General features: G+C 46.6%; 1 protein-coding gene across 1 annotated transcript in view; it reads right to left on the bottom strand.

The window, feature by feature from the left end:
* The window catches only part of GPR50 (G protein-coupled receptor 50), a 66,819-nt gene extending 50,533 nt beyond the window's left edge, over positions 1-16,286 (bottom strand). The window contains exon 1 of the mRNA XM_054040165.1: positions 15,992-16,286. Coding sequence (XP_053896140.1) covers positions 15,992-16,166 — 175 coding nt within the window. The 5' untranslated portion in view covers positions 16,167-16,286. The remainder of the gene's footprint in view (positions 1-15,991) is intronic.
* Between the last annotated feature and the right edge of the window lie 8,374 nt (positions 16,287-24,660).

Genomic DNA, 24,660 nt, shown 5'->3' with positions numbered 1-24,660 from the left:
GAGCCCCAGTGCTAGTGCACCATTGGCCCAAAGTGAATTCAGTTCAGCAGTCTGTAACTAGACTTGTAATGGAATCAAAGTTAGCTCTGATATTCAACAGTGGAGAGAGGAAGTAGTGCAATTGGTGTTTCAGAGAGGGCCCATACCATCAGGTACAAATACCTGTCCCCATCCTCTCTCTATTCACTGGGTTTTGTAACCCATGCCCCTTGTCAAGCAAGTGCTACTTAGGTAATGGTGAAGGACTCACTCAGTCCTTCTGTCATACAACAGTTTCACTGGCCTTGATTCACAGAATCAGGGTAACAAAATTTTATTCTTCCTGCCCCAATAACAGAGAAAACTGGGGATCCCACACCAGCCAAAGTAACCACTTTGAGTTGCTGTTGTTTCATGCCAGGTGAGTGGGTGTGCCTATGCAAACAAGATCAGCCCCTGGAGTTCTTTTCCACACTTGTCATAATTCACCACCAGATGTCAAGGTAGAGCTCATCCTGACTCTGCTTACACTTATAATCTAAGAAATTAATGGAGATATCCCATCTCCTAGAACTGGAAGGGACCTTGAAAGGTCATTGAGTCCAGCCCCCTGCCTTCACTAGCAGGACCAAGTACTGATTTTGCCCCAGATCCCCAAGTGGCCCCCCTCAAGGATTGAACTCACAACCCTGGGTTTAGCAGGCCAATGCTCAAACCACTGAGCTATCCCTCCCCCCCCCTTACAATGTAAACTCTACTTCCACCCTCACAATGTAAACTCCACTAATCCAAACAGCTTGGAATTAGTCATTTTAACAGTACTCAAAAAAGAATTCCAGTTTCATTAGTTTCAATAACCATCAGCTACATCTATTTTATTGTTTGATTAGAGGATAGAGAGACAGAGAGAGCTTGGATGGTAATATCTTTAGCCCAGATGATTCAGCCTTGATTAGCCAAGACACTTAATTATTGAGAAGATACAAATGTGTCTACCTAGGGATATATTTGCTAGACTTGCAGCTGGTCTATCCTCACGTTAGAAGTTAGAGGGTAAGGTTTCTCATCATTCAGTCTCTCTCTTGCTAGGCCAGAACATAATCCCTGGTTACAAGATGTAGCTATAGTCACATATATGGAGGTAGTACACTTTATATTAGTTTATATGCTCATTGTAAAAGAGCACCCAGCAGCTTAGAGGTAATGGTTACCATTTCCAGGAGGCTCTAGAAAAGGGAGAGCTGAACCACGAATGAATGAACCAAGAACTGTTAGCTTTCCCCTCCTTGAGTTTTCCTGATGATGTTCACCCTGAGATCACCCTGCTCATTTATTCAAGTTAAGATGTATTCATTCTCAAAGGCTTGTGTTCATTTGTTTTTAGCTCAACAATAATGGATTCTGTTAGCATGAGAATCATCTGCCCTCTAGCAAAAGGCAGAGCAGGAGCTGTGGAAGGGGAGGGAATGCAATGGGGGAGACAGAGCCCAGACTTTCCAGCCACGCCAGCCTAGATTACTGAATGCATTTTGTTTTCATGTTTCTCCTTAAGCCACTGTAGCAGATCCCAGGAACTGGGCTTTGAAAAAGGAAACTGACTTAATTTGAAGTAAAACAATTAAATTTAGACATTAGCCACTTAGACATTCAATTGGAAAACTGAAGATTGGCTGACGGGCCTCAAGGTCCTGCCCACCCTCAACTTGTAACATAGGCAGTGGAAGTAGAGGGCTCTGTGCAGCTTGGAGACTGAGCCCTGACCACTGCATGTTGGCTTCAGGGTACGTGCTTGGCAATACCAGCAGATAAATAGCTGGTATTTTCATGGAACACCGGTGGGTTCTGAAAAAATTGTATTTACGTTATTTCAACATTATTCAAATCCAAAAGTGAATATTTTGAATGTTGTCTAATCTATTTTCCTTTAGGCCAGCCAAGATCAACACCGGACTTTACTCGGAAAGTATTTCACCAGCCAGGGGGAAGTGCCACCGCTCCACAATCCCAGCCTCTCTCAACCCATGGGACCCTGAGAGGGAGCCTTCCTGCTCTCTGCATTCTGCAGTGCCCCTTCCCCCTCACAAGGCCCTGCCATCTGGAGCCCTCCCACTCCTACCTCTTCCATCATTTTTCCCAAGAGACTCACTGGCCACCTTGGCAGTTCCTCCTTACCAGCGCATAATGGGCAGAGAGCCTCAGACACCGTGGCCACGTCCTTCTGCCATTGCCTGGCCTTGGTTATGGAACCACCCCCATTTCAAGGCCAGCAACCTTCCATCCCAGGCCTCTGGTGCTAACTGATGCTACCAGCTTCTCGGCCCAGAAGTGAAGGGTTGAGGGGCAGGGTGGGAGGGTAAATTCCTGGCAGAGAAGAGGTGAGTCCAGGACTGGTTCAGCGACTTGGGGGAAGGCTCAGCTCCTCAAGGTGGGGGCTGGAAGCTTTCAATAGCTCCCTAGCAGAGCTGGTGGAAAAATCTGATGGAACAATTTTCCCCATCAGAAAATGCTGCTTAGTCAAACCTGAAGTGTTTTGCCGGAATATGTCAATTTTGATGAAATGTAATGGAAAAGTTCCAAAACAATTTGAGATGGAGAATTTCATTTTCCTTATTCATTTTGTTCTGACATATTCCGTATAGCTATTTAATATTTTAGAGCTTCATAAAAACAAACTGGTTCAATAAGGCCATTTCAAAGTTTTCCAAAATAGAAACATGGGGATTTCCAATTTGGACCCCACAGCCTGAGTGGAAAGGGTATGTTCTACAGAACTAGGAAGAGATTTTTAGAGGATAGGAATTACCATACTAGTTCAGACCTGAAGCCTACCATAGTGTACAGAAGATGCTTCAGAAGAACGTGCAAGAACAGCACAGTAAGCAGACGTGTGATGATCTGATTTCCCCCCTACACCCTCCCACTACTCTAATCTTTATCTCCAATAAAGAGAGATGGGCTTAAACCCTGAAACAGAAGCTTTAGAGTAATGCAATTTGCCTCTGTCTTCCCCTTTCTGTATAGTTCCCCATGCTTTCCCCCAGAGTGCATCTCCCTCAGGCAGCAACAAAAACTCTTCAAAATGCCATTTGTGCAACAGACTCAAGCAGCATGCCCAAGCAGGGTGAATAATGTCAACATCCAGGTGACCCTGCAACGGAAGCCCCTTACATTCAGAAGTAGAGCTGCTTTCATTCTTGGAGGTTGTTCTGTAACCTCTCTTGGACCTACACTTAAGTAATATTTCCAACAGCAAACATTATTTCCAACAGCAAACATTACTCCCACCATTTTCCCTCCCACTCTGTGAAATGCATTAAAAAAACCTCAGGTAACAGAGAACTGAAAGTCAATATAGTAGGAGAAATAGCTTCGCTTTATGGTTTGTTTCCTCCTAATTACCTTACGCAAGGATTACTCGGCTTGGATCCGGTACAGTTAATTGGACTGAATGCACTACAAACCAGATAATTGATAACTCTGAGGTCAGAATTACTGAATCTGACTAACCCAGAGAAGCACATCTGCATGACAGATCTGAACGTACGTCATTCGGTTAAGCCTCTGTAACTGAGCAGGCACTAGCCAATGCAACCTTGTTATACACGCTTCTGGCCTTTTTCAGAGCCATTTAACACAGCTTGTTGGAAACTAGATTTGTCTGATTATGTTGTATCCAAGAGCAGGTATTGGCCCTGTTTTAGTAAACAAATAAAGAGCTCAAATAAGGATTTAAAGTGACAATTGTCTCAATCTTCCTTCCCATGGCCCTTTTTGTGTCAGTGCACTGTCTAGGGCAAAAAGAAGAACAGAACAGGAGTACTTGTGGCACCTTAGAGACTAACAAATTTATTAGAGCATAAGCTTTCGTGGACGAAAGTACTCCTGTTCTTCTTTTTGCGGATACAGACTAACACGGCTGCTACTCTGAAACCTGTCTAGGGCAAGGCGCAAATCGGCAAGGAATTCAATACATCCTTTCAATGACTTCATTGGGAGCGGAGGGCAGCCAGCCACCACCTATTGTGAGGTACCTTTGTAGGATCAGGGCCATAGACTGCAAGGTCTTGGGAGTAGAGGCTGTTCCTTCTTAGGTATCCATCAAGTACCCTGCCCGTTGTGTAAATACATACCAGTACTCCAATTGTTAAAATGTTAGCTAGAGTTACATTAAATGCATTAACTTACCCCATTACGATTAAATTTGTCATTCTTTCTATGACAATATCTGCAGAAATAAAATCCTCAATGAGGCATTCAGGGACAAATACAGAGGCAGTGATCAAGGTGATATAAATTAGACTCCAAGAGTCTCCTACACAGATTATTAAGGTTGGACAGCACCTAACACAAAGGTCTAGAACTCAGAGTTGCCAACTTTCACCATTGGATTGTGAGTCTTGCAATATCTGGCATTTTTCTTAAAGCTCCAGGCCCCAGCTGGTGGAATCATGTGATTCACAAGACACCCAGCTCCCATAATAAGAGTTTCTAGTCATCATGGTTACAAAGAAAAACTTGAAAACATGAACCCTACAGGCTCAGAAACCAAAATGCAACCTAAAAAACCTCAATATTTCATGATTTTTAGACAGTCTCTTGATATTTGAGCATTTGGGGTCAGTGATACGACTTATCAAGTGATTCAATGAGCTGGAAAAGGAGAAGCCCCATCCTACTTTGATATATCCCTTCTTCCAGGCCCCGCTCTGTGTGGTAGTTACATCCTCTGAGGCGCCTTTATAATTGATAGCAGGGCTGTAAGCATGTCTGAAGGAGAATAAGTTAAACTAAACTAACCCAAGTTCAAACTGTATCCTCCCCGTACTGTTATATGGCTGCGAAACATGGACACTACACCTCTCAGAGTGGGCAAAGCTGGAGGCTTTCCACACAAAATGCCAAGATCATATATTGGGCAGAAAGTGGAATGACTTCATCTATAATGCAGATGTTTATGGTCGCTCCGGTCTACAGACAACTGGGGCCATTGTCCACAGACGGCGCCTTATGCTTTTCGGATATGTCGCAAGAATGCCACAAGACGTTCTGGCGAACGCTGTTCTCCGGGTGGCTTGTAACCTCTGGGATAAAATTCCACCAACCGAGGGGTGGAGGTGGCCCAGGGGCAGACCCCCTATTACGTGGGTTTCTCAAGTCTATTCCGATGTTGGACCCTCAGGCCATCAAGCCCTTGCGGACACACAGGAATGAACCAAATGGCGAACAACTGCTACGGCTGATTGTTTGACTAAGCTTTGAAGAAGAGAAGCTAATCCTTACACATCACCCCTAAGCCCAAGCTCTCCTTTCACATGTGGAATTTCATAATAAAACCCCAGCAGGCTAAGAGGAGAGATCGTTTGCCAAAAAGGCTCTGCCTTCCTTAGGGGACAGTAAATGAAGTTGACACAGCGGAGGCGTGGATCTGGGATTCAGCACAAAGTTCATTCATGCGACAAACAGGATTTCAATTTGAAATGTTCAGTCCAAGCCCCTCAGAAGACAGCGCCTCAGTCATTCAAAACCAGATCAGCAGCTTTAAGGAGCTTTACTCCTGTATTTGTACAAGACGAATTTACGTTCAGCCCATTGGACTCACTTTGCACTCTCCACAGAGAAACATGCCCATCGCCAAAGGCCAGTTAATGGAATGGAACAGTTCACGGCTTTGCCGGAGCAGCCACCAAGTACTCCCTCCCTCCCCAACAAACCTAAAGCGTAGCCCAGCCTTCATTAGTAGCCCTTCATTGCCACAGGCCCTGGGAAGGGCCTAGCCATCACTGCTAGAATACAGAGAGACCAGGCTTGTTAAGAGAGGGTTTGCAGAATAAGGGCTCGAGTGGGAAGACCATCAGAATCCCTGGGGAGGAATCCAGAGAACAAACCTTTCCCAAGAGGTGCGAGTAGCCGAGTCATGGAAACAACAGCAGCACCTAGATTATGTTAGGGTGAAAATAGCATGAAGTAATGACAAATGGGAAGAAAAGGTCCATCATCAGTGGCCGTTAGCCAACATGGTCAGGGAGGCGAGCCGATGCTCTCGTCATCCCTAAGCCTCTGAGTGCCAGAAACTGGGACTGGACGACAGGGGATGGATCACTCAGTTATTGCCTTGTTCTGTTCATTCCCTCTGACACACGAGGCAGTGGCTATTGTTGGAGGACAGGACACTGGGCTAGATGGACCGCTGGTCTGACTCAGTATGGCCATTCCTGGGGAGAACAGTTCAGACAACAGGCACTTTTATAAATCAGGGACCCGCTAACACAGCCCCTGGGCACCCTATTTTATTGGCCCAGCCCCACAATTAGGAGGGAACACATGTCGAAAGACCCAAAACAAAAATGCCTTCAATTAATTTCCCCTTTATTTAGGTGTCACTGCAAGTCTGCATGCTCAGGGGCCTTGTTTCAACACATGGAACATTTCCAGGAAGAACTCTGGGTTTGAATATATTAAAGGAAACTCTCTAGACACTGGAAGTAAATATCCAGACTGAGCAGCACCTGATGTCTGTTCAGAGGCCAACACTGAGACGCTCAAAACCCTTTTGCGGCTTGGAGGATTGGAGCAGTAATGCTCTACGTAGGTTAGGCGGAAAGATGGGAAGCCCTGTTGCATTGCTGCAGGAAAGAAGGAAGAGGGAAACAAGATACGCTGGAAGGTTATGAAGTGCGACAAAAGTGAACAATTCATGTGGAGGAAGAGGGGGGGGGGGTCGATCTAAGATACGCAACTTCAGCTATGCTATTCACGAAGCTGAAGTCGAAGTATATTAGTTCGACTTACCTGGCCGTCCTCACAGCGGCAAGTCAACCGCTGCGGCTCCCCCGTCGACTCCGCTTACTCCTCCTGCCAAGGTGGAGTACAGGCATCGATTCGGGGATCGATTTATCACGTCTAGACGAGACATGATAAACGATCCCCGATAGATCAATTACTACCTTTATTCCACAAGGATCTGAACCCAGCACAACACTTGAAATCATTTCAGTTTGGGAACAGATAGAGGAGTAGGCTGGTTTGCCTATCCCTAGGGCATGATGTTTCACTAAGCACAATTTAGCAGCTGGCACAGGGCAGCATTGTGGAGACTGGCAACCCTTTCAGACACACATTTTGTTTTGCTTTACTTGTTTAAAGAAATGTGCATTGGGATTTGCATTATGAATATCAGCCTCAAAAATGGAGAAGAATGCTTTGCGGAAAGGCATGTCCAAGCGCCAAAGATAGCGAGGCATTGCTGAGTGCCTGGGATGAATACTGGGCATCTGACAGAAAACCAGAGCTCTCAGAAGCTGGGCTCAGCATACTAGGCCCTGTCTGTACACAAGTTGCACCACTTTATGCTGGCATAGTTATGCTCAGCTATATTGGGGAAAAAAGCCTTTTAGACCAGTATAGTTATTACTATATATGAGGGGGAATAAGCTACACCAGTATAAAGGTGCCTTATACCAGTATTACTGCATACACAGTAAGGTTTGTTCCAGTGTAACTATCTGTAAAAATAGAACTCACACAATCCCATCCAAAATAATGATAGAAAAGTTGAGTGTAGGCCAGGCCTTGGTAGGTTCAATGGAAACGGCCTCAGTGCTCTTGTTCAGACCTAGCTCTAGCAAAGGAAAGAGGAGAAAGCAAAACAAGAATGATTGTGACCAACTTCTGGAGAGGATACAGAATCCAAGTCTGCGTCTGCCCCTGGTAACCCAGGAAACTATCGGCTCATGGATCCCACACAAAGTCATGGAAAGGCTGATATGGGATGCAATTATTAAAGTAGTAAAAAGGTGGTAGCATAATTAATGCCAGTCAATATAGTTTTATGGAAAATGGGTCTTGTCAAACAAATGACTTTTTTTTTTAAATGAGGTTACAAGTTTGGTTGATTAAAAGGCAACTGTACTGACAAATATTTTTAGACTTCGGTAAGGCATTTGACTTAATCTTGCATGACATTCTGATAATGAAAAACTAGCACTACACAAGAGTCACCGTGGCCCATATTAAATGGATTAAAAACTGGTTGAACTAGTGCACTTAATTGGAGCTACACCAATGATAATCTGACCCAATGATGTTTCATTGACATTAAGACAGGCAGCCTCTTTTCATTCTGATGATGGTATGTGAACCAGAAAGAAGAGCTTCGCTCTCAGAGCACAAGGAGTTAGAAAAAAATAAACCCTCAAGCACCTTTTTACCAGGAAGCTAAGAGAATGCGATCTAGCGTCACTGAGACACAGTCAAATGGAATCTCGTTGCCATTGTTACGGTCAATTTTCAGAGCAGAACCAGATTTTTCACACTTGTGCCATTCCCTTTTCTGGTAGGGCAGAGAGGAATTATTGTGCCCAGATTAGAAAGCGAAAGTTCAAATACACATTTAGCCAAACATCATTCAGATGTCAGTGGGAGGGCATGTACTTTTGAGGAGGGTGGGTTTTTTGGTGCCAGATACTGCATAACTAAGGCATTCAGCTTCCCACCACACCAGGGGAAGATAAATAAGTGCAGAGAGAAAGAAAGCCAGGGTGAAATGGACCAGCGCTTGACATTTCTTCTTATACCTTCGTTTCAAACAAACATTCTGTAGTAAAGCACGAGGGAAACATGTGAGGGGAGAAAAAAAAAAAATCACATTTGCAATGGCCTGTAGCATTAGTGAGAGCTGCAAATATAAATCATGAGGCGAATATACTCGGCAGACAGCTATAGCACTAGACACACAGTCCAACAAAGAGTCTTTAGCTCCCTTCTAAAAATTTGCACGCTGCCAGATGCAAATGTGCAAGTGTGAATGACTCAGCAACCATGAAATTAAGCAAATTAAGATGCTGACTTAAAAAAAAAAAAACCCCAAACACAGATTCATTGCTGTGTATAATAGTGATTTTTTGTAACTATAAATACAGAAGAGGGGAGGGAGAATAAAACATGAGTTTGCTAGAAAAGAGTCATAGGAGAAACTATATTGATCAGCTCTTTGTTGAGGTCATTAGTGTGTCAAGGGCCATGGTGAGCAGGTGAAATGCTCACGGTCAGCTCCTTTCGTTGTCACACATGTATCTTTCAAACACCACTGGCAGAGGGCTCGATTGTCAGACTTCACTCCCCTGCATAGCGAAGCAGGTCCCGCTTTACTGCACAGACTGGGCAACCACTGTTGGTACAAAAGCGGGAACTTCTCATCCACTGCACCTCCCTGTGGGTGAGAACATAAGAACGGCCATACTGGGCCAAAAGACCACAAGGCCATCTAGCCCAGTATCCTGTCTGCTGAGTGGCCAATGCCAGGTGCCCCAGAGGGAATGAACAGAACAGGGAATCATGAAGTGATCCATCCCCCGTCGCCCATTCCCAGCTTCTGGCAAACAGAGGCTAGGGACACCATCCCTGCCCGTCCTGGCTACTAGCCATTGATGGACCTGTCCTCCATGAACTTACCTCGTTAGTGGGCAGGGCTGCAGCAGAGAGGGGCAGGCAGTGGGAAGAGCCATGGCTCTGCCCTGCCCCCCTAACTTGCTGTCCAGAGGAGGTGGCCAGGTGAAAAGGCAGGGAGCAAGCAGCTTCAGGAAATGGATGAAATATTTTACTAGGGGGAGAAATTGGAACTGAGTGACAGTTTGCCTCTGGTCTGCTCCTGGGTGGTGGTGCAGTTACACACTAGATCAAACTCAGAGCGGAGTGTAAATTATAATCTAGCCCATAGTGTGTGGGTCCAGTATAGGCTGGGTGTCAGCAACCTGAATATGGGTAGTCTGACTCAGTGGTTACAGCCAGAGTCCTTCCTAGTGGTTAGAGCCAGGGCCCGGAATCAGGAGACAGAGCCCAGGATCAGAGCAGGAATCAGAAGTCAGGCAAGGGAACAAGCCTGGGAGTAAATCAGGCACAGAAGCAATTGCTGCAAGAGGCATAAGCATTGATCAGCAAGCAACAACCTGCTACTGCTGTGCTTACAGGCACACCTGCTGGTTCCTCTCAGCCAATCAGACAGTTCTGCTGGAGCTCACCTGCGTTCATTGGTCTGGCTGGAGACAGAGGTAGCTAGTCCCAGGTTCGGTTGCTGGTTCTCATTCCTGACACTGGGTTATGCGCGAGGATATCCCTAGGAGCTGCCCACTTGAGCAGTACTTCTTAGACCCAGTGCTCCCACCACCACATACAAGCAACTTCAGTGGAGACCTTGCTACTGAACTTACACCTACCAGTGCTGTTCGACATATTCATCCATGTTCTGGGGTAATCAGTGAGGTGGCAACGTTGGAACACAATACAAAACTAGGTTTCAGAGTAACAGCCGTGTTAGTCTGTATCCGCAAAAAGAAGAACAGGACTACTTGTGGCACCTTAGAGACTTACGAAAGCTTATGCTCTAATAAATGTGTTAGTCTCTAAGGTGCCACAGGTACTCCTGTTCTTCTTTTTGCGAATACAAAACTACTCAAGATAGTTAAGTCCAAAGTAGACTGCGAACAGTTACAAAGGGATTTCATAAAACTGGGTGACTGGGCAACAAAATAGCAGCTGAAATTCATTGTTGATAAATGCAAAGTAATGCACGTTGGAAAACCTAATCCCAACTATGCACACAAAATGATGGGGTCTAAATTAGCTGTTACCACTCAAGGAAGATCTTGGAGTCATCATGATAATTCCAACATCTACTCAATGTGCAGTGGCAGTCAAAAAAGCTAATAGAATATTAGGAACCATTAGGAAAGGGATAGATAGTAAGACAGTAAATATCATAATGCCACTATATAAATCCATAGCACCCCCACACCTTGAATACTGCGTGCAGATCTGGTCACCCCATCTCAGAAAAATATATTAGAACAGTACAGAGAAGGGCAAAAGTACAGAGATGGGCAACAAAAATGATTAGAGCTAGGGAACAGCTTCCATATGAGGAGAGATTAAAAAGACTAGGATTGTTCATCTTGGAAAAGAGATGATTAAGGTGAGAGATGATAGAGGTCTATAAAAATCAAGAATGGTGTGGAGAAAGTGAATTAGGATAGTGTTATTTACTCCTTCACATAACACACAAACCAGGGTCACCCAATGAAATTAATGGGCAGCAGGTTTAAAACAAACAAAATAAAGTATTTCTTGACACAACGCACAGTCAACTGTGGTACTCCGTTGCCAGGGGATGTTGTGAAGGCCAAAAGTATAACTCGGGTTCAAAAAAGAATTAGATAAGTTCATGGAGGATAGGTCCATCCTCCATGAATTGTTAGCCATGCTGGGTGTCCCTAAGGGTAGGTCTACACTTACCTCCGGGTCCGGCGGTAAGCAATCAATCTTCTAGGATCGATCCCGGAAGTGCTCGCCGTCGACACCGGTACTCTAGCTCGGCAAGAGGAGTACGCAGCATCGATGGGGAAGCCTGCCTGCCGCGTCTGGACCTGCGGGAAGTTCGAACTAAGGTACTTCAAATTCAGCTACATTAATAACGTAGCTGAATTTGCGTACCTTAGTTCGAAGTGGGGGGTTAGTGTGGACCAGGTCTAAATCTCCGACTGCTAGAAGCTGAGACTGGATGACATCTGATGAATCACTCGAGAAATTGCCCTGGTCTATTCGCTCCCTCTGAAGCAACTGATGTTGGCCACAGTTGGAAGACAGGATATTGGGCAAGTGGGACCATTGGTCTGACCCATTATAACCACTCATGTTCTAATATATCTGGCATCCACCAAATTCAATTTATAAGCCCTCTATCCTTAAGCCTAGCTCATTTGAAACCTACTCTTTCAATTAAACCCCAACTTTGAACATAAGTGAATATATTTGGGGGTGGATCAGAGACCTGATCTTCCAGCCCCTAGTTAGGGCCAGATCCTACAAATTCCTACATAAGTAGGGCTTATCCATACAAGTCTTTGCAGGATCAGGGTCTCAGTCCTTGCCAGGAACAACGGCTATTTAAAATTGATGGGGAGGTTGTAAGGGTAAGGACTAAGTTAAGACTGCAGGACTGGGCCCCTGGTAACAAAGAAAAAATGCTTATTGGCAATAAAATAGGAAAATATGCTCAGAAACTAAGACGATGTGAATCTTGCGTTAGTATAAAGATCCTGGCAGGGCAACAGTTAACAGGCTAACCACATTTTTGAGAACGCCTGGGAGATAAAGCAAGAATAAAAGATCTACAGTGCCTGCCAGAAACTCATACCTTGTTACTAGATAGCCAGAACTGTGTTTTCAAACCCACAACACACTTTTCGGCCCTCTCGCCATGTCGCAGTACTAAAGTGACATGCGTTATTATATTTCTTCCTGCTTCTCGTTGCTAATAAAAACAATGGTTCAGCTATTTACAGTCTTGGGCCCGATCCTGCATTTTTATACATGCAAAGCTCCTAGGGATGTCATTGGAAGGTTTGGGTTTTCAAGGAACCCAGAATTAGGCCCTATGCCCTATTATTTTTTAGCGTGTTCAAGAAAGCTGGAGACGTGTATTACTGGAGCTTCAGCCTGAAGAACATGCTCCTTTAGCAAAAGTTTTCGTCCACATTCAGCTCCAATGTTATTAAGCCAACAGAATGTGCAAGAGAGAAATTTTAACATATACATGCCAGAGGCTGGTGTAACCATTTGTCACTATTTTGTAGTTGTCACATTCTAAATATTCAGTTCATAATGATTAGAGGTCTCTGTTGTAGCTACAAAGGGACCATCACCATGGAAATGACCACACCGCACCTTAATGGGGCAGGGACGCTGACTTTGTCTGGATTTGCTGGAGGAAGGTAGCAGTGTTTTGGGGGGCAGTGGGGTGGGAAGGGAAGGAGGTCACAAGCTGCTGCAGAAAAGTGTGGGGGGGTCAGCATGGTGATGCTGACTCATCCCCTAGGACTGTAAGTACAGAAGGCCTTAAAAGGGCATTAGAAGCCCTTTCTCCACGCAGCAGGCAGAGCAGCACCCACCCTCCCTCCCCCTAAAGTGGCGACTACCAGGTTTGCTTAGGACCTGCTGTGGGCATCCGCTCCTGGATGGAAAATGAAGGGGGACTGGTGGAAGCCCCCAGGTAATCACTGAATGAACATGGAGTTGTCTGCACTGTACACTTGTATCTGTTGGGTACTCCCAGACATCTAGTAATAAAGTTGCGGCCTGATTAACCCATATGAAGTATCTCTTGTCCTTCTTTCGATATAGCCAAACGAAGTAGGGGCCAGGTTCTCCACTTACTCACACCATGTTTATACCTGTTTGACTTCAAAGTTACTCCAGATTTATGCCATTCATTGCAAACGGGAGGAAGATCAGGCCCACTGACTACAATGGCAATAGTACCCATGAGGGAGTGCGGAACTTGTCCCCTGCAATCAGTTGTTGCTCCAAAGTTACATCTGTTGAGTCTATACTAGCCATGTTCTGATTTCAGTTTATAAAAACAATTTAATAAAAACTTAAGAAGGTCAACGAAGATGTCCTTTTCATGGGATGTATTAACGGTAAATCCCGCTGTCTTATTTTTAAGGCAGACAGCTACTGGGAATCATTCAGGATTGGAAATATTCCCCATTATCATTTAGAATGTAAATATGAACAAATAGAGTTTTTTCACTGTTTTACCTCCATTTTCCTGAAAAGCACCACTTAAAATCTGAAATGCAATCAAGCGATTGAATTTCACATCTCTATCATTCTAGTCAGGGCACACAAGTTACTGATTATCAGGTTTTTATAAAAAGCATTCTCTGTTACTCTTTCCATGAACACGGATCAGAAGACCTAATTTTGAGATTTTGAAACCAAACTTAAGTCAACTGAATATTTAAACTCACATAAGCCTGGTGCAATGTTTTCATATAGAGTGGATATCATTGGCCAGATTTTGTTTGCCATTAAACCATTTTAATTCCAGAGTAACTTCATTGATTACTACAGATTTACACAGAGATCACGAGGGTAAAAAGTGTCCCCACATTATGAATGACTTTGTTGAATACACTGCAAGTAGTGGAGACTTGATATCTAAAATATTTTACTAGCTGTAGAACTAGAGGTTGTTTCACTCCCTCTCTAGAAACAGAGACAATGGTGCACTCCATATCAAGATGTAGCTCAACAAAGTTTATCATTTTTAAGAGCCACTGCAAGGAATACATAGAGTTACTGCAGAACAATGTATAGCCAACTCTTTTCACCAACCTAATGGACCCAAGGAAAAATAAATACCACGCTTAGAAATTACTAATACTAGTGTTGATTTTGATAGTTTTCTTATCATTTAAAAAAAAAATCAAAACTGGTTTCAGTCATGTAGACTGAACGCAGACATGTGTCAAGGAAGTAATGTTTTAAAACCACTAGTACAGCTTTCAAATTACACATGGACAAGCCACTGGAAAAATCTTTACTCCCCATTTATTTGGTTATTACCAAATGCAGTGAAGATCAAGTATACTAAATGTATGTAAAGCAGGATCTGACCAGCAACTGTTTACAATTGTCATGGGATCTCTTTCTTTTTCATGATCCCTCTTGATTCTTTGGCACCCCAGCCTCCCAGATTGCATATGTTCAGACTCATGTGGAGACCAATCTTGCAGTTCTCTCTCAGGCAACACTCCCATCCAAGTTAATGAGTGTTTTACCAAACTTATGGCTGCAGGACTGGGTCCTTTATTTGCAGCTATCCCTGGGAAACGGAAGGAAAAAATAGTTCCAAGACATTTGAAGACAAAAAGCAACATGAGAAAGAAAAGCAAGTTTGTACTCAGATGAAGCACTGTTTATTGGAAAGGGCACAGAACAGAGAATCAGGACTCCTGATTTTTATTTCCCCCTCTGTCACAGACTAGCTGTGTTACATTGATCCCCATCTCCTTTTCATCAGCTAGAAGCCTGGGATAGTTACAGGCAAACACTTTGCAAGGCATTTTACAGAGTAGAGGTGGAAAATGCTACAAGTGGCAAGTATTATTTAATATTTTAATCACACAGAGCCGAGGGCCCAATCCTGCTTCTTTTCCTCCAACTGACTTCACTAGAAGCAGGATCAGGTCCTCATGTTAAAGACTAGAAACTTCAAGCTTGGCACATAGGAAGTCAGGGAAAGTAACACATTGAGCTAGGCCAACTTGGAAAACGCCCTGAAAGTTTGGTGTGATTGTATCTTAGTGAAATAATGTGGTGCTCAGTGACTTTAAGAGATTGCAGACGCAGAGTATTAATTAGAATAAGGGACTTGGACTAGTTTCGCTCCCCAATTAAAACCATAATCCCAAGGAAGAAGTTGATTATACCCTTCATTGTCAAATTTTAGTTCTGCAGTTCCTCTAATTGCAGATAATCACCCTGCGGCTGATGACAATGGGGCACAATTGCTGCTTTATTTTGCTCTCCATTTTATTTTTAAATCCTAAGTGCCCCTCGCTGCGCCGCCCAGCAGCGCCGGGAGAGGAATCCCGGAGCGGGTTGAGGGCTCTGGACCCATCAGCCCCACGAATATAGCCCCAGTAAAGGCAAAGGGGAATTAACCTGCAGCGCGAAGGGGTCTCCGGTGTGGGAGTCAATACCCCAACTCCCCCCAGCTGCAAAGCGGAGCAGCTTGGGGTGGGACGATTTCTCTTGCCCTTGGGAGTCTCCTGCTGCCTGGGGGACGCAGGGTGGATCTGCAACACGGGCAGCTCCCTTCGGCCAAGCGACCCCCTGGCCGAGTCCCGGCTCTGTCCGTGCCGGGGCGCACATCACACCGCGGGCTCCGCACGGCTGAAGAGTTTGCAAAGTTGCAGGGCGCGTCTCCCGGGCTCCCCGCAGCTCCCGAGTCGGAGCCCCCAGCTGATGGCCAAGGGGCGCCGGGAGTTTGCTCCCCACACTTAGCCGGGGGAGGAGGGGCCCGAGTACCTTCTCCTGAGGCCCCGTGAGTGGAGGAGCAGCCCGGGGCGGAGGTCGGAGCTGCCCCGGTCCCAGGCTGGCCTTGCACCCGAAGGCGCAGCGCCGTGCGCCCCCAGCCCAGCCCCCGAGGAGGGGGCGACGCGGAACTCACCGGCGTTGCGGAGCTTCTTGTTCCTCAGCACGGACAGGATCACCAGCGCGTTGCCCACGAGGTCCCCCACGATGGTGAAGATGATCACCGCGGCCAGGGCGGTGGTGGCCCCGGCGGACGGGCGAGCCCCCAGGCTGCAGTCCGGGCAGCTCCCGTTGCCGTCCGGCAGCTCCATGCGCAGCGCTCCCAGGGGCGCCTCCCTCCGTCCCCAGCCCCCAAATTCAGGCTCCTCTCCGGGGAGCAGCGCTGCCTCTGACACCGCTCTCCATGCTGCCGGAGCCTCTCTGGCTGCCAGTCCCAGTCCCACCCCATCAGCCAGGAGCCATCACTCCCCGACCCCCCCGCGGCCCGCTCCCTACCCTGCCAGCCCCCCCTCCGGACAGAGACGCCGGCAGCAGAGCGCTCAGCCAAATAAGGCGTCCCACCTCTCCAAGGCGCAGGGCGCCCCCCGCCTCGCTTCGCCTCGGGCACCTGCTCCGCTCCGGGGCAAAGCTGAGCGGCCAGACCCCGCTCCCGGCTGGTCCCACGCCGCCCGGGGCGCTCGCACACCCACCTTCGTCAAGCCAAGCCCGGCCCGTCTTCAGCCCTGCCCCGCCACTCGGGGATCCTCCTGCGCGGTGTCCGCGCCCTTGGGGAGTCGCCGCTCTCCCTGTGCGCAACGGCGGGGCTTGCTGGCCATGCCCGGGGCTGACACCTGCGCTCGCCGGCCACTCCCCCGTGCGCCTCCCCGGGAAATGGTGCGCTCCCAGCGGTGCGCGCTGGCCACTGGCTCCCGGCCCTGCCCCGGGGCCCTACGCTGCCTGGGCAGGTGTGACACCCGGCTGGCCTCAAGCGGATACAGAGCGCCCCGATTCTCCGCGTCCCCCCCGGCTACCCGTTACTGACCCCAGCTGGGGGGGGTCCTAGCAAATCGGAACCGAAAGAGCACCCATCCGGCTGGGACCGATCACACGTGGGCCAGCCGGCCAAGAGCGAGAGAGACCTCAACCATGGGCCAGACGCTCCCACGGCGGACTCCTCGGTTTGGTGGGAAGATCTGGACTTTATAACACCGACAACCCTCGGGATCGGCCTGGGGGGAAAGACCGAGCAGTCACCCCCGGCGATGAATTCACGGCAAACCTGAGAAGTGAATGTAGCCACTTTAGCTCCCAGCTGAGAGCATCTCAGCTCCCAAGGACTGTACAACTGTTTAACACCGAGATCCCCAAACGGTGCCCCGCCAAACTGCTCCCGGTCCCCTGCCCCTGGCTTTTCTCCTTGCTTCCCGCTGATAATCCTCATTAAAAAGCAGCGGGAAATGTTTCTCTTCCAGGCAGGGACTCGGTGAGAGGCGGGCTCAGTTGTGCTAAGGCTTGGCTCTAGGATGACTTTACCATGAACTTAAACTGAACTTAATCTGAAATCAGTTATCATTGCTGGGGAGCGCCCATAGGGACGTTATGGGCTTGTGAACAGATGGGGAAGATAACCCTGTGGAAGTGCGAAGGGGAGGGGAGGCCGCCAAGAGACGTGGTCTCTGCGAGGAAGTTGGAGGTCTCTGGTGTAGGACACGCTGCTGGAAGTCGGAGAAAACTCCGTTATTCTGTGGGAACCTCCGCTGGAAAAAAAAAAAAGTTTTGACAGTCGCAGGGTGTGGGAAAGCTGTCAGATGGCGCCACCACGCGGTCTCCTTTCGCAAGCGCAGTTCCATACGGGCATCCTCTCGAGGAGGCTGTGAAAGGGCATTTCCATTTTCTCTCTCAACTTTTTAATGCTGGTTTCAGACCGGCCTTGTGCCTTCTTTTGTTAGGCCCCGATCCTTCAATGAGCTGCAGGTGGGCAGACCCTTGTGCTCGCAGGGAGCTCCCGTGAAGTCAGCAGCAGCTCATTGTAGGACTGCGGCCTCTTACATGTGTTTACTTTGTCTTTGTAGTATAGGGCCACAGAATACACTAGAACCGCTAATGAAGTACCTGTCAATCATTGAAAGGGGAAACCCTTCCTTTTGTTTAAGTTCTATCCCACCTTTAAAGGAAAGCGTGGGGGATTTTTCAGAATCTCAGGTTCCTACAATGTTATTTATACCAAACACACTGGAATTGACTTATTTAAATTAACAATGCACTTAGCAAAAGAAGGTAAAATGGGCTCATTCCACAAAGGTTCCCCATTTCTCCACCCAGACTACCTGGTTGATTCACCAAGATGGAAAAGAGTATATCTCATTGATTCCACCTGGGGTAGGGTGACCAGATGTCCCCATTTTATAGGGACAGGCCTGACTTTTGGGGCTTTTTCTTATATGGGTACCTATTACCCCCCACCTCCTGTCCCTTTTCACACTTGCTGTCTGGTCATCCTAACCTGGGGGTGGGGGGAGAACACAACCCTGCAGCCGGTTTGGGGGTGAGATGTTAAAACAGAAGAGGGCAATGGGGAGTAGTGCTTTTGTTTGCTGTACAGACTGTAGCATGCGGCATTTGTACCTGAAATGCCAGTAGAAGGAATTGCCCCATGCGTACCCAGGAGCTCACCCAGCATCACTGAGCCCTTTATTGGACTCTCCTGCTTGTGGCTGGAGCACTACTGCAGCAGCACTACTGGTTCCAGATGTTGAGGAAGTTTTAGCATGCACCAGCTACCATTATCTTTAGCGCAGGCTTGGGTAACCCAGCAGATCCAGATGTCTTCGTGATAGGAAGGCTGGCAGCCAATTTACACGGGTGCTCCAACTGGCTAGAATCAGGACAGCGGCACTCTCCCAGAATCCACCTGCTTGTTCTCTCGCCAGGGACTGGAGGAGGGAAGCTGTCAGCTAGCTCCTCTCTCTTTAGCCCTGTCTGCATCAGGGGATTCAGGCCCAGGGATAGATTAAGGAATAGGCTCCATCTATAGATTTGCGCCTACGGCCCCAGTTCCTGGAGTCCTCTGATGCCATCAGTCTCTCCGTTTTCACTTTTAAAAATAGATCTCCAGGCTTTAGGGTTGTGGCGATAACCTCAAAAAGGGGACCTGAGTGTTCCTGATGCAGTGACGTCTGTCTGAGACTGCAGAGGGCCTGAAACAATTGTTCTGAGAAGGGTTAACTCTCCCATTCATCTCAATGGACTGCTAACGCTGAATCCTGTTTCTTTGGGTGCACCCCACACAGTGCTTTTCATGGCTTTGCTGGGATGGTGTCAGGAGCCGCCCACCTGCCAAAAAAGGCAGGTGGGGACTGAGTCTTCTCTCCTGGGGGACAGACCCCATCCTGCCTGAAGATAGGAGATGATGGCATGGGGCTGGATTTACTCTCCCCCAAAAGGAATGAGGATGAGGCCCCCCACCAGTCCAGCAGATAGTTCTTGTCTGGGCAATCTCTACCACTGCTTCCCATCCCCCAAGAGGCGTTGAGTCATAGTGCACAACCACGGCATGGAGTAGTGACCATCATGTGAGAATAGAGCCAACGAGGGCTCTCATTTGGGGGTAGGCCTAGGTCCCAGATTACCTTAATCCAGACCTGCTCTAACTCCCTCTTTTTAACCCTTTAAAACAGTTTTTGGATCTATTTTAAATAACTCATGAATTTATAGGAACACTTATTCTACATGCCATTGGGGAGATGTGTACACAAGTCCCACTTTACTTTCTATGCTGGGTTTCTTTCCACAGCACAAGTACAACTAAATGCACCTCCCCCCGAAGGTACAGCCCTGCTGGCCTGGATCACTGCTTAGAGAAGGAGATATGAGGGACAGCGGTGCAGAAAGCCAGCCAGCTTTTGCACAGTATCAAACCTTGAATATGGGGTAATCTGCTCCGAGTGCAAATCTGCAGCTTCCATTGAGATCCTGATTTCCACTGGGTTAGTGTGCAGGTGGCCTGTGATATACAGTGGATCAGACTAGATGATCTGGGGTTGCTTCTGGACTTAAACCCTATGACTCAGAGCAAAGGCACATTTAGGTCTATTTAAACTCATTCATATACAAACCAAGCATATGAAAGCGCTCTGAGTCTCCACTGCCTCGGACAGTCATTTATGCCTGTGCAAGCCCCTGCTCCCACAGCTTCAACCCAGCTGAAATTGGATTGGCTGCCTGGGAATTCTCCCTGGGTAGGGGGATTCCCTGGATGGCCGAAGGCCAGCAGAGTGGCTCTACCCCACTCCGCCTCCTGAGCATCTCTGCACTCCAACTATTCCTGCTTGCTGGATTGGTCCCGTGGGGCGTGGGCCTGTGGGCTTCTATTAGAGCAGCCCAGGCCCCAGCCAACACAAGTCACCAAGGTGGAATGCAGACAGACACTTTTGCCCAGCACAGCATGGACTCAGCTCAGACACTGGGCCTTGAGTGCTGAGGGCCTGCAACTCAGCACCAGAATGGAAAGGTGGCATTTTACATCCATATTGCACATGAGTTTGTAACCACACAAGCTGCAAGGCAGGAGAGAATCAGGCCCAAGGTTGCTGCCCCCATTCCCAGGGCTGGTTCAGGGCCTAGTCTTTATTCAGGTGAGTGATCCCTTTAAGTCAATGGGACTAGCGGTCTGAGTAAGGCGAACAAGATGTCAAAATCCTAGCAGTGAGGCTTTGTGGTCCTTGAAACTGGTCCAAACCCCTGTCTGGAAGCTGCAGCTCCTTTACCCTAACTTGAAAGACATATTTAAACACAAGGTAACGAACAACTGAACAAAGCAAGATCACTTCATAATTTAGGTCAGGCCTGTCTAAGTATCATCAGGGGATGGGAGGAAATGCAAGCAATGTTAGACAGCTTCTGTAATCATCGGCAGTTCATGCAGTCAGGCACGGAGCGTGGGCTAGCGGATCAGAGCCTGAGAAAGGAAAAAGGATTCTATTCTGTGAGTGAAAGAGAGGAATGTTGACTAGGGAGCTGGGGGCGAGAGAAGCTAAGGAAAGATAAAGACATCAGATAAGTTTGCAAGAAGGGCGAGCAGAGAACCAAATATGAAATGAAGCACGGACATCATCTTAACCAGGGCTGCAAAAGAGTGGTTTTCCTTAGCACTGAACTGAGCATTTTGCCTTCTTCTGCCACACAGGGTCAGATCCTGGATTGATGTGTACGGTCTATTACATTGGGACACTTTGAATGGAGGAATCTGGACTGGGCTTGCCTACACAAGGAAATTGACCAGCATAGAAAGGAATAATTTATTCTGGAATAAAGCCACTTTTATTCTACATGCTGTTGGGGAGATGGGTACACAAGCCACTTTTACTCCAGACTAGAGTGTCCATCCAGGAGAATCTGAAGTCCACCTAGGGCATCTGAAGAAGATGTGATGTTTTTTACCCACGAAAGCTTATGCCCAAATAAATCGGTTAGTCTTTAAGGTGCCACTGGACTCCTTGTTGCTTTTGTGGATACAGACTAACACGGCTACCCCCGGATACTGGGCACACAGGAGAGTTACACCAGCATAACCAGGGCAGAATAATTATGCCACTATAGCTATGCTAGTGAATTTCCCCATGGAGACAAACCCTTAATTAAGATGTTTCCCATGGAACCAGTTTGGCCTAACAACAACAAATGTCAGTTGATTGCTGCTTAATTAGGAGAGTATTAGTATGAATTCTACTTAACTGGTGAAGATCGGTCTAGTTCCAAGTAGCAAAGAGCGTTATACAGGTGTGAAGTTCTGGTCTGCTAAGTACAGAAATTGCCAAATAAAATATAAAGAAGAAATTCTGATAAAGTGCAGTGAACAGCATTTTTCTTCAGTAGAGTATTTCATATAATTTTCAGACTCTTTTCTCCCTTTCTTCACTGGACTAGTTAAGATAACTCTACTATACCAGGAAACAAAGGTGAAAAAGAATTAGAGAGGGAGGTTTCAATCACTCCATTTAACATATGCTTTAGTGCAGAGGGAGAGTCACCGTGGATTTTAATTTATGTTACAAAATTTAGCCTTTCTGGTTATGGAAAACAAACATGGGAAACGTGCAGAGCTGGGTTGTGGCTCAATATGGACTGGCTTAATCCCCCCAGGTAGCTTCACGTAAACTTTCCATTTCCCTCACTCATCATTCTAGGGCTAAGGCAGGGGTGGCATAGACTCCATAGTTTGGAACCACCCCGAGACAGCTCTAGGGAGGATGCGCTAAATTAGAGCTTCCCTGAGACAGCTCTAATTTAGTCAACAGGGTATTTTGGCCCCCCAGAGCAACCAGGAACCCCAAGCCGCAAAGGTAGCTGACAGTCTCCTCTGTCTCTGGGACCACACACATGTCCATGACAGCATCTAAGCTAGGATCAGAATTCAGGAGCTCCTGCAGGAGGTCAGGATGAGACAATGAGACAATGCCTCTCGGAAGTATAATTTAAGTAACAAGCCAACTTGACTCCTAGAAGGGTAAATCAGTCCGATCTGAACTGTTAAAATTCTTGACAAGAATTAACAAACAACAACAACAAAATAAGAGTATATTAAAAGGAGAAAACAATGAATACAATTCATTTAAACATCCAGACAACTCTTGGAACAGTCCTTCAGAAGAGGCTGCTTAGGAAACCTTGGGTTAAAAAAGGGTGAAGAAGAGACTGTTTCCACACAAGGGGAGCAATGAGAGATTTCTAGCATAGCCAGTAGCATGCAGCCAGTGGAGTTTTAACCATAGTGGCCACAATTTTCAAAAGTGACTAGTGATTTTGGATTCTTGACTCGAGGTGCCTTAAAGGGGCCCAATTTTCAGAGGGGAGTTGTTCAGCACTTTCTGAAAGATCAGAACCCTTTATAGGGTGTCAAGTTGTGCTCCTAAGAACAGAGACCCTCAACAATCACTTTTGAGAACTTGGGCTAAGAGCAGGTCTAAACAACATAGGAGTTCAAACGCCTGATAATTGTCCATTCCTGAGTGGGAAGTGCAGAATTGGTTAATCACATCCATACAGGACATAAAACTTAGAACAATAAATGTGTTTCAGAAATTACAGCTGAGAGCTGCTTCTTTTTAGCCTGGTGGATAAATTCAAGTCTAGTGTCAATCGGATATCTAACGTTAAGGACTTTATCAGAACTATCGTCTGGCATTACAGAGGAAGAGGTGAATACCAGGGACCAAATCCTTCATTGCTTTCCATCTTGTGTCATCATCCTGTGAAAAGGTAAGCAGAGAGGGTATCAGATACTTCTGGAGGGATTTTCCCAATCCCTTTGCCCAAGTGGTCAGTCAAGCTCTATCGGTGTTGGATTTAAGGTCTGGGAAAGATGCTGCTGGAATTGTGCAGTTTGCACTGATGGCTAGACTGTGCAGGTCAGAAGTGAGTTAACCTTTTCCCTGTTACTGTGTAGTGCACATGCATCTCAGCAACAGTGTGTCACTAATTTCTCAGGCACTGGCTGGCTAGGCTGAAAGTATCCCCATTTCCCGTCCATACCCAGCACATCACTTAGCTCAGCGAGGGTTAAAGCAGGTACCTTGTAACAACTGAAATCCCTCATAAGTGAAAAACAGCTGAGGCGTTAATCAGCCGTCTCACTACCCTGAGTCCTTCTTAAATGGATGATTTTGTCTTTAGAGACAGCTTTAATACTTCTTAATGAATCACTTATAAATGATGGATTTTTTTTTCCTTTACAGAGACAGGCTGATTACATTGACTCAGTTGAGGTAGACAAGACAATTAATTTTTGTCAATATACGAAGATAATGATTGCGCTCCACAAACACCACCATACTTAATTCATCAGATTTCAGGCCAAATTTATCTTTTCCCTATAGCCAAGCCAGTTCAGTAAAAATGACATATCTATTTCCTTTAATCTAATCTTGGGAGCTATTGGTGCTTGCCAAAATAATGAACGCTCACTTAAAGGGGAGAGGAGCAGGTAGTTCAACACCTGATTATTGTGTTGGGGGGGGGGGGGGGGAGAAATCATAGTCCAAATTGGAGTCTAATAAAAGTGTTCATTAGGGTGATTGATTTCAGCAGGCAGGGCAGTCAGCCCAGGAGACGATTCATAAACTGGAGCATCAGGGAGACTCCTCCATCCCCCGTTCTAAAATGAGCTTCTTGGTTACAGCTGAGGTCCTGCTCAGATCTCTCTGGCATTGTCGTTCATATACTGGAGAACGGGCCTGAGCAAGAAACCTGTAGCTGGATTGACTACTCATCAGATACTAATAACTACCACTGAATTGCAGCAGGGATCCTGTTATGTTAAGTTGCAATAAGAGTTAGTCCTATCCTGCAACTGCATGCTCAGCTCCCTGGATCTAAACACGGTCATAGTTGGGTCCAAACTGCCCATCAAAGCCGTCACTCCATAAAGCGCCCAATCAAAATCTTGGATTCAGACACAATATGTGGGTGCTCAGCAAATAGAATTCCAGGTCTCCCATTGCCATGGGGTTGCTAGGTACCAATGTGGCAAATTTCACTTCTGGTGAGCACAGTAGGGAAACAAATTTGAGACAGGCAGGAATTTGGGGACTTATGCAATAAGAAATTTCCTTCTAAAAGGGAGAAATCAGTGGACACAGAAACAGGGTTAATATATCATTGCGATCTACTTTATTTACAAAATGTACAACCTGAAGCATATAATTTTGAATGGGGAGGGAAATGAGATTCCAAAACAGCACAGTTACACCCATATATTCCCACAGTTATGCCTCAGTTAGGTGGGTTTGCACTGGTTTTAACCCTCTGAGGGACAGTCTCTCGCACTTT

The sequence above is a fragment of the Malaclemys terrapin genome, chromosome 9 (genome assembly GCF_027887155.1).
Source record: "Malaclemys terrapin pileata isolate rMalTer1 chromosome 9, rMalTer1.hap1, whole genome shotgun sequence".
Classification (NCBI taxonomy): domain Eukaryota; kingdom Metazoa; phylum Chordata; order Testudines; family Emydidae; genus Malaclemys; species Malaclemys terrapin.
The sequence above is the reverse complement of the archived record's forward strand: the minus strand, read 5'-3'. Positions and strand labels throughout refer to the sequence as shown.